Here is a 10,830-nt window from a genome sequence, read left to right as displayed (position 1 = left end):
CCTGGAAGTGTTTGCAAATGAAAACTGTTGCGGGTTGAAAACTGTTTCAACCCGTAAAACTTCAGACAATAGTCAAGTGCCACATTGCAATGCAATTGAGAATTTCTTCTAAGAAGGCTCTGTTTCAGCGTGTTTACTGCCAAATTAAAAACACAGTACATGTTCTCTTTGTACATACAAAATGCTCATATGTACGTAGGTGGCCCAAATTCTGCTGTTTCCACCTCACTCGTCATGTGACAGGAAGGAGCCAGACTTCAGCGAACTATCGGGTTCACTCACACACACACACACACACACACACACACACACACACACACACACACACACACACACACACACACACACACACACACACACACACACACACACACACACACACTTTGTCCCATATTCCCTTACACAGCTCTTGCATTATTGATCAGGCACGAGTCGTAAAACAGAACACCCTTACGAGCTTCTCCACTGGGAAATACGCCTGTTGAACAGACCTGTACTCACCAAACAAACACACTGGGAAATGGGACAGTGTACTTCTGAATATAAAAGGCTTATCTTCTGACCTTCTGACCCTCATGCATCAACCGAAATGTTCGCAGCCGCCACCAAGAACTTTGTGAAGCAGGTGGGGGACACGGGGAGGCTGATCCCCGTCCCGAGCCTGAGCGAGGCCGACCGCTACCAGCCCCTCAGCCTGGTCACCCGCAGGAGGAAGAAGCATTTCTGGAAGAAAGTCAAGTATGCCTCCTCAGCGTTCTCCCTCAAGGACATCCTGGTGGGGGAGAAGGAGATCACCGCAGGTACAGTGATGAAATCATGGACTTCATAGTTTGTGACCTGAGAATTACATGTTTCAATTCAACATTTGGGTCCACCAAAAGTGGTTGTTTACATACTGCAATGCTATAAGCAGGTCTTCTGTGTCTGAAGTTACATTTTTAGACTCTTTAAGGAGGGTTAAAAAAATACAAATGAAAAAGGTTCAATTTGGTATATATGAGATGTGGAGCTGTCACTTTACTCTGACTCCTGATTTCAAGCTCCCATTTCTCTGTGAAGGGCAGCACCTACAATATGGTTGGAATGATATATCAGTTTGCTAATATATTGGTCTTTTATATAAGGATATCGGAGATCGTCAGTCATGTTGTTCATCACTGATATGATGGAGGATTTCTCCCTCACCACAGCTGCATAAAAACAGTGTGGAAAAGCATAATTACTTTGCAAACTTGATTTATTCATTTAGTTGTTAAATTATGAGTTTTATTCTTCACTCAACTTGACGTTTACAGGCCAACAGGGCCTGTATGGGGCCTATGGGGCCAACAGGGCAGCAGATTGGCCTAGTTGTTAGACACGTCATCCTGCTGTCATATTTTAACAGACAGCCAATGTGTCTCACTGGTTCAGTCCCTACAACAACAGCCATGTGTCCTACATAGTGCAGAGTATAGGACAGTCAATCCCTGCCGGTTCACTCATTGCTCTCTACCCCATAACTAAATGCCAGAACATAAAATATAGCTAAACAAAAATACATTCTTTAAAAACCAAACCATGGAGCTTGGTCCTGTGGCACAATTCACATAGCCTGGGTAAACCCATCCCCCAGTGACCTGCTCTCAGACCTGTTCTCAGTCACTAGGTGACTGGGAACTGAGAGAGCAGGTCACGTGGGGGCTGGGTTTACCTAGGCTACAATTCACAGTGTTGATAAGATAAGATTGGCTAGATTTGCCCAGCATGACTTCATCACAACCTCTTTCCTAAAACAGGAGTCTCCTCTTATCAGCTGCTGAACTATGAGGACAAATCCGATGTGGCCCTCGACGGGAAATTAGGAAATCATCTCATCAACGATGTGGGGTTCAACATCAGCGGCTCGGACTCCGTGGCGGTCAAAGCGTCCTTCGGCATCGTGACCAAGCACGAGGTGGAGGTGCCCACCTTACTGCGGGAGCTCAACTCCAGGTACCAGAATACACCAAAACTCAATACACACAGTCTGACTTTTAACGCAGGCTGTTTGCTCTGTATAGCCGATATTGTGTTATTTATTTGGTTTATTAAAGTCAAGTCAAGTCAGTCAAACCAGAACTAGCCCTATTCTTCAGTCAACATAAAAGTAGTCCTATTAAGTCACAGGAAGGTCAAATATAGCCTACCTTAGTATACCTTTTCTTAGCATTGTGTGAGCTAACCTCAACAGATATAAACGTACATTTTTAGAAACTAAAGAGTTGGCAAATTAGTCCCAACAAGTAACAAAATAGTAAGCTTAAAAGTATAGCCTCCTAAGATTTACCAGTGTTTGTAGGCTACGTTGTATAAAAAATACACTTCAAGATTAATCAGGAACCCTTGGAATATAAATGCACATGCTAGCTAACCTGGCCAACGCTGCACTTTCTGCTTTGGTTGAGGCTCTATATTTGTGCCTTAAGTCAGTCCTGTACAGAAATCATATCAGGGGACAAATAAAACACATAGAATAAACCAATTTTATTTGCAATGGTCTAATTTTTCTACAGCCATTATACAATGCTATCAAAATGAATTGGAGAATGATATTCAGGTAAATATTCTAGTAGGCTAGCTTCAGTAAGCTGCCAAAATGTTGAGTGTGCATATTATAGCAGGTGGCTCAGTCCAGCAGCCATATGCAGCAGGTGGCTCTTATCGTTCATCATCTGCTTGCTTGGTTCCCATCTGCTGGGTGTAAAAGCATCCCGAGCTGCATGTAAGGCTGCTAACCCTCATCACTTAAAACTGATTAGCTTAAGTTCAGTCTTGGACAAAATGTTTTATTAATGATCTAGAAAAATTATATCTAATTTTGATTAATTATTGAATTAATTGAATCTATTGTTATTTCATCTTTGAGGGGAGAGAAGGTACAAATAGTTGCGGAGTCACATGTCAGGAGGAGTTAATGTCCAAAATATCATAGGCTAACCTTTTCTTTTCTTTTTTTGGGAGGTGGGGGGGATCTGACATTGCAACACATTCTCATTCCCACGTTAGATGTTGATTATTTGTCAGGACCCCTAGCTTTGGTGAGTTTCTAACTGAACCTAACTTCAAATGAACTTCAATTGAAGGATTGTCTCTATGAGATAATTCTATATAGGTCTTGGGTTACTTCAAAACTCCATTTGATAAAATGCAAAACTGTATGGTGGTCAAGCTGAAAACAAAGCTGCTTTTCCTAGAGACATCCGGGGACACCCCAACTTCCAGTCACTTCCTGTATCTGTGCTACGGAGGTTTCGCCAGTGCCACACCCCCTTAGGAGACTGGTCAGCCAATGAAGTTTCATACCGTTAACAGACAGCCAATCACAAGCTGATAACCACACCCATTTAGGGGACCTTACAATTGGCGGATCCTGGAGTGGGGTGTCGCTATATAATATTAAAGGTCTCTGGCGATAAGTAGAGCTGTGACCTCTGACCCCCTGTGAATGAAGGAATGTGAGAAGAGGGTTTCCCTGTGAATAAATTATCACCTAATGCAGCAGTTCTCAACGTGGGGTCTGGGGACCACCAGGGGTCCTTGAAGGGGGTTCCATAGGTGGGGTCCCTAGCAAATTGATGAATTGTTAAACGTCACCATTTCATTTACAAGAAATGAACACAATTAGAGAATGTAGAAGAATTATGTTTTTTTTGTCGTAGTTTCACTGTTATCTCTCTACAGGTCTACAATACAGATAGTCATGGAATTCTGGACAAAATCATATCTGACAATAAAGAGTATTCTCAGATTTGCATCCGAGAGACAAAATCTCATCAAATGGAGGTCTGTGGCCCTAATGTGGACTAAATTGGGGGTCCTTGTATGAAAATCTTCGAGAATCCCTGACCTAAAATAGGCATACACCACCTTTTTCACAGCAACCATTTGTGTCTAAAAGGCAGGAAGTAACACAGGTGCAAGCTAAACATTAATGAGGGCCCCAGCACTGGAACACCTAAATGGATTGAAAGTTGGAAACCTTAATTAATCTTCTGCTTGCACCAGTGTTACTCCCTGCCTTTTAGACACAAAATGGCTGTTGTGAAAAAGGTCAATTAACGGGGGACAGTGCAAGCAAAGATGATGGGATTCAAGCAAGACGGCCCAACTTCAACTCACTTCCTGTCATTTTGTCACGTATGTTTTGCCCATGGTTTTCCACGGACACGCCCACTTAGGAGACTTTCGGCAGGTCTGAGTTAGTCTCAACGCCAGACCCATGAGAGTTCTTACGCTGATACACTACGTTACTGCATGCTGCAGAGCTCTCTCTGGGTCTGGGACACTTTCCCTCAGCCGGCTGGTTATGGGAGGGACAACAGACAACACGGGAGGCGCAGCCCATTTTTCGAACCTGCTACGACCTGTCACTCATTCAATTTCAACCCGCCTTCAAAAACCAGCAGTGGCTGTGAAGTGGCACAGACTCATTTATGTAGTATGCGGAGCGCAGCGATTCAATGTAATATTTCAGTTTGGGGAGAGACTAGGTCTGAGTCAATGGTTGACCACGCCCATTTAGGAGACTTGCTGCTACCATTTGTTAGAATTGGCAGAGCCTGCGGTGACCCATCTATAGTAATATAATATCTATGGTGCAAGGCAGCATTTGAAGGTGACTGTCTTCCTGTTTTTAGGAAAGTGGACCTGGATCACTGCCTGATTCGTCAGTCCAAGGAGAGTGGGCGGAGCATTTTGTGCGTCGTCATGGAGAGCATCCGCACCACACGCCAGTGCTCTCTGACCGTCCACGCTGGCATGAGACGGACCATGAGGGTACACACACACACACACACACACACACACACACACACACACACACACACACACACACACACACACACACAAATGCGATGACCCTCCCACTCTCCTGTTTTTCTGTGGCCCTTTCTCAATACCAAGAATGCGTTCTTGGGGAGAACGTTCTTGCTAATCATTCTCGGAAGAATTAACTCGCTAGGTCACAAGCACACATAACGCTGTTGGCAGTTTGAGATGAGGGTATTGCGCAATACCAGCACAGAGGCCGCATGCAGTACTACACAAATAAAAAGCTCAGATGATGTAGATGCAGCCAATTGTGCTCTGGAGCTTTTTTGCAATTTTTCGCCATAAATGTTGGTAAAGTGGCACTTATTGAAACCTACTACCCTGCTTGTAGGCATCAAAAGTCATCAGAAATTAATTTAGTGATGAAATAAAACTTTAAATTGTAAAAAACTTCCCGGAGCTTATGGCATCTTCTCTGCTGCGTTCTGCCTCCGCTTATGCCGAAATGAATGCTGGGATACGTGCCTTGCCAAGTTGACACACAAGTCACCAACCAGAGCATCTTCGGTAAAGTGGGCGTGTCGAGAACACATCCGGGAATTTTAAGCGTTCTTGGCGAAATGTGAACTTTGCATTGGAAGAGTACTTGGGCTGCGACTGATGATGTTTCACAGGGACACAAGAACACACAAGAACCCGTATTGAGAAAGGGCCTGTGTCTTGGTTTTGGTGTTATTAGGCTGACTGAGTGCACCTGGGCCCGGTGTAGGCTACTCTCTGAGCTTTAAGAAGACCTTCAGACCATTCAGTCTCTCTCCCTCCTCACCTATGCACATTTTCTTCTTTCAAGCATAAAGTACCAAAGGCACAAGGTAACATCAGAGCTCTGATGAAGGCCATGAGGCCGAAACATTGGCATGTGTTTGACATGGTCAAATGCATTGGTGAAATAGAGATTTTCTTTGTCCTGAAGATTTGTGAGTGCTGCTACCTTGTGCCTTTGGTAATGTATACTTGAAACTTCATGACTGTTGGTTTAGCACCACTAACAAACGACCAGGAAGGCACAGTCTAGTTATTTTCCATGAGTTTTAGTTAATAAACTACTGTTTTAACTTTAGGTTTGGAGTATGACTCCATAAAAACACGACCATTGCAGCACAGCCTCTCACTGACCATGCTAGCAAAGACTGACAAAGTTAAACAAAGACAACTGACTACTAAACAAAGAGCAAAAGCTTAGGACGAGCCCCCATATGTTACAAGCCGGCTAGTCTTCCCAGATACAGGATTACGAGAAAAACATGCAAGGTTTGAAGGAGACTGGTTGCTTGTTTCTCTCGCAAGATCTGGCAACACCAAAGCACAAGTTAAAACAATAGTTTATTAAATCAAGCTAAGGGAAAATAACACAAACTACATGAACAAAAGGTGCGTCATTGAGGACGGAGAGATGCTCTTAAGGGTTTTTTTAAGCCAAGGAGTACACCGGGCCGAGGTGCAATCAATCAGCCTAACAACCCCAACCACCATGCTCCTGCAAGTCACAGAAACAAGCCCTTGCATCTCCTCTGTTTCGCTCTCTTCTTTTCCCCCTCCACCTTTTGTCTTCTCTCTCTCTCTCTCTCTCTCTCTCTCCCCTCCCCCCTCTCTATCCATCCATCCCACATACTTAAGGAAACACCACTGACACCTGACTCGGTGACCCTCTTAGAAGTGGTTATCGGCTGAATAGCTGATGACTAGGGACGGGACGATATATCCAAATTCAATATATCCCATTACAAACGTGACAATACGTATGGTGGGGCAGAAAAATGAATCATGATATTAGCTACATTATATTCTGCCGTAGTAATCACAAATGAGACGCACTTTCACAAGCTCTGTTACAATGTTGTTACATTGTGGCAAGCCAATGTCATCGCTAGAAAGACCCGTGGCTCAGAAATAAGGATATTTCTGTCAGAATTTGTCGTCATTGAACTCTATATCATATTCTGGTTTTATCGAATCATGAATCCCACATCATGTATCCAATCGTATTTTGAGTTAAGTATATCGTCCCGTCCCTCCCTACCAGTGGTGACATTTGACTTTCCGTTCTGCTGCAGTTTCAGATCGACGACAACAGGAGCCCCAAAGGTCGAGACAAGTCCATCGTCATCCCGGCTCACACCACCATCGCCTTCAGCATCTGTGAGCTGTTTATTCGCCTGGACGGACGACTCGGTAGGAAACGCTGCTGAATCTGTGCTGCTTTGGACATGTCAGTCAATGAATGAATGCTCAGGGCACCCGGGTAGTGCAGCGGTAGATTCCCTGCCTACCAACACGAGAGTCACAGGTTCGAGCCCCCGTGTTACCTCCGGCTTGGTCAGGTGTCCATACAGGCACAATTGGCCATGTCTGCGAGTGGGAAGCTGGATTAAGGGTATGTGTCGTGGTCGCAGCAGTAGCGCCTGTTCAGGAGGAGGGGAACTGGGGGGGAATAACATGGTCTTCGCACATGCTATGTCCTGCCGGTGAAACTCCTCGCTGTCAGGTGAAAAGAAGCTGCTGGTTAGGGTTAGGGTTAGGGTTATGGGGTGGAGCAATGACCGGGACAGCAGGGCTAATCGGCCAAGTACAATAGAGAGCCGCAGGGATGACGTATTTTTGTGGTCGGAACGTGGAAGTCCCGGACTTCATGGTTCTTCACTGTTTCTGCCTATGGGATTTTTGAATGGGTTTTTGGCGCGATGCTTCAAATAAGGTCTCTGGCCAACGCAAGCTTAATCAAACGCGAACCTGTTTCAGCGGGATAATCTTCACACGCGAGGACCACTTTCATGAGTTTTGAAGCGTAAATGCGAGCCCTAGAAGTAAAAAGCTTGTGCTAAACTAATCCAGAACTACACACAGTGTCGCATAGGCTTCCCCATCACGTCACCACTCAACCTGGAGTGTTGTTGATGTGTGCGCTGCTGTGCACTGATTACCCCGGGCTGAACCAGGTGAGGGAAAGAGAATTTCCGTGTTCGTCCTTTGAAGTGATGACGTTATTGACGTATAATATCCCCGTCGACTCAACAGTGTAGTCTCATTTATCCGTTTGCTAGCTAGCCACCCTTTTTAACGGCACGTAAAAGCTTAAAAACTCATAAAAGTGGTCCTCATGTGTGAAGATTATCCTGCTGATCACTGGTTCGCGTTTGAATAAGCTTGCGTTAACCACAGACCTTATTTGAAGCATCACGCCAAAAACCCATTCAAAAATCCCATAGGCGAAAACAGTGAAGAACCGGGAGTGTTAGCATCGATGTTTTCTGGACTCATTCCTGCGGCTCTCTATTGGGGAGAAAACTGTGGGGGTGGGGTCGGGTGGACTCAATGAATTGGATAACAGGGAGTGGATTGAATAACAAATACAGATACATAGATGTAAAGACTCCGGCACTTTCTTCTTCTGTGGCAGATATCTGCGTGGCTCCAGAGTCCTGTGGGGGTTTTGAGAAGGAGCAGATCAGGCAGCAGCTGGGCGGCTTCATCGGTCGCTTCTCCATGGGTCGACTTCGCAGGTTCTTCTCTGGGATCGTCTACGGAAACCCCTTCAGAGCAGGTACGGTATAGATGGCTCTGACCATCAACTCTTTTAACGTACTAGGAATCTCGTGCGCTACGCATGCTCGATTCGGTGGAGACTCTGGAGACTGACCGACATGCAGACTGGAGGAGCTGGGGATCGAACCACGGACCTTCCGATTACGATCCGCTCTACCTCCTTAGACTCAGCCGCCGTGTAATTATAGGAATGTTTTGTTCTTTTTTTAACGCACGCAGGGCGCAGGCCCTATAACAGGGTTTGTCCACCCAATTTAGTCACCAATTTAGTCACCAATTTGTCACCGATTTGGTCCCACTCAGAAACCATAAGACCTGCCGCTACCGAACTTGGTAGGTAGGTTCACAGTCACCTTTTACTATGGGCGGAAAAATTACACTAGTTAACCACTAGGTGGCGCTATAACAGCCCTCTTTACGTTTTGGTCCATAACTTTTGAACTGTAGCATCTACAATCAAACAATTTCCCATTTACAATTTTGTCCAAAAGCGTTTTTTTGCTATTTCTCCTTCAAATTTGGTCAAATCTGCACCAAACCACATCACACAGCTTGTGTGGACTGTCCTGCACAAAACCTGTGTTGCAGTTTTTTGAAAGACTGCACCGTTGTGATATAATCGACTTGCAAAGTGTTGTGGGTGGGGCCTTATGATTTTGGGATCTGTTGACTGGAAGAGAGATGTAATTAGAACAATAGAAGTTGAAAAGGCACCATGAGCCTATACAGAGGGGCTTTTAATGCGACAAATACACATCTTTTAGAATTTCACAATAAATACGCGCATGCGCACGCATGAATTTATTATAATAAAATGTTTTATTAAATGCAAGTACATAATTAAATCATTATTTTCTAGGGCTTTCTTACCATACTGATTTTCCATTATATCCTTCATACTTTTGCCACCGACAGCCCTCCACATTAACAATGTTGCTGCTCGTTTGTAAGGTAGTCGCCTATTTGTAGTGAATTGAGTAGTAGTATTTATCCTGGTATTGTTACTCCCACACTTGCTTACTTGCTTACCTGCCTACCTCCTTAGACTCAGCCGCCGTGTAATTATAGGAATGTTTTGTTCTTTTTTTAACGCACGCAGGGCGCAGGCCCTATAACAGGGTTTGTCCACCCAATTTAGTCACCAATTTAGTCACCAATTTGTCACCGATTTGGTCCCACTCAGAAACCATAAGACCTGCCGCTACCGAACTTGGTAGGTAGGTTCACAGTCACCTTTTACTATGGGCGGAAAAATTACACTAGTTAACCACTAGGTGGCGCTATAACAGCCCTCTTTACGTTTTGGTCCATAACTTTTGAACTGTAGCATCTACAATCAAACAATTTCCCATTTACAATTTTGTCCAAAAGCGTTTTTTTGCTATTTCTCCTTCAAATTTGGTCAAATCTGCACCAAACCACATCACACAGCTTGTGTGGACTGTCCTGCACAAAACCTGTGTTGCAGTTTTTTGAAAGACTGCACCGTTGTGATATAATCGACTTGCAAAGTGTTGTGGGTGGGGCCTATTTCACAGAAATCGCTATTTCGCCTTCTAATTTTGTCTAAACCTCACCAAACCACAGCACACAGCATGTGTGGACTGTGCTGCGCAAAACTTATTTTGTGTTTTTTTTCCGCAGCGTAGGCTATTTCATCATGAACTTATGATTTTGGGATCTGTTGACTGGAAGAGAGATGTAATTAGAACAATAGAAGTTGAAAAGGCACCATGAGCCTATACAGAGGGGCTTTTAATGCGACAAATACACATCTTTTAGAATTTCACAATAAATACGCGCATGCGCACGCATGAATTTATTATAATAAAATGTTTTATTAAATGCAAGTACATAATTAAATCATTATTTTCTAGGGCTTTCTTACCATACTGATTTTCCATTATATCCTTCATACTTTTGCCACCGACAGCCCTCCACATTAACAATGTTGCTGCTCGTTTGTAAGGTAGTCGCCTATTTGTAGTGAATTGAGTAGTAGTATTTATCCTGGTATTGTTACTCCCACACTTGCTTACTTGCTTACCTGCCTGCTTTCTCCTGTCCCTTTTTTCTAAATGCTGGACATGCTGTTTCTCCTCCACCTTCTTGCCCACCATGGCAGATGACCGGACGTTCGAGGAGCTCACCCACCACTCGGACACCACCTACATGGACGACATGGTGACCGACTACTACGAGAAGGCCGCTAGCATGACGGACGTGTCAACCACCTACCTGAGGGGGGACTCCCACACACGCGTCAACCTCCTGAACCACAACATCCCCAAGGGGCCGTGCGCACTGTGTGGCATGGGCAACCAGCAGCGGCAGACGGTGTATGGCTGCCTGGAGTGCTCCACCGGGGGCGCGAAATACGTTCGGCTGCACGTGGTGCCATGCTTCGACCTCTGGCACAAAACACTGCCCCGGTGA

General features: G+C 44.7%; 1 protein-coding gene across 1 annotated transcript; it reads left to right on the top strand.

Moving 5' to 3' along the window:
- Positions 1-589: 589 nt before the first annotated feature.
- On the top strand, positions 590-10,830 carry pjvk (pejvakin; the record flags this gene model as incomplete). The annotated part of the gene is made up of 6 exons (XM_083633142.1): positions 590-800; positions 1,779-1,974; positions 4,659-4,797; positions 6,906-7,023; positions 8,249-8,392; positions 10,520-10,830. 6 exons carry the CDS (start codon positions 590-592, stop codon positions 10,828-10,830), a joined length of 1,119 nt encoding a protein of 372 aa, XP_083489268.1.

This window comes from Poromitra crassiceps, assembly GCF_964638095.1.
Source record: "Poromitra crassiceps genome assembly, chromosome: 3".
NCBI classification, from domain to species: Eukaryota; Metazoa; Chordata; class Actinopteri; order Beryciformes; family Melamphaidae; genus Poromitra; species Poromitra crassiceps.
This window is presented reverse-complemented; position numbering and strand designations above follow the sequence as displayed.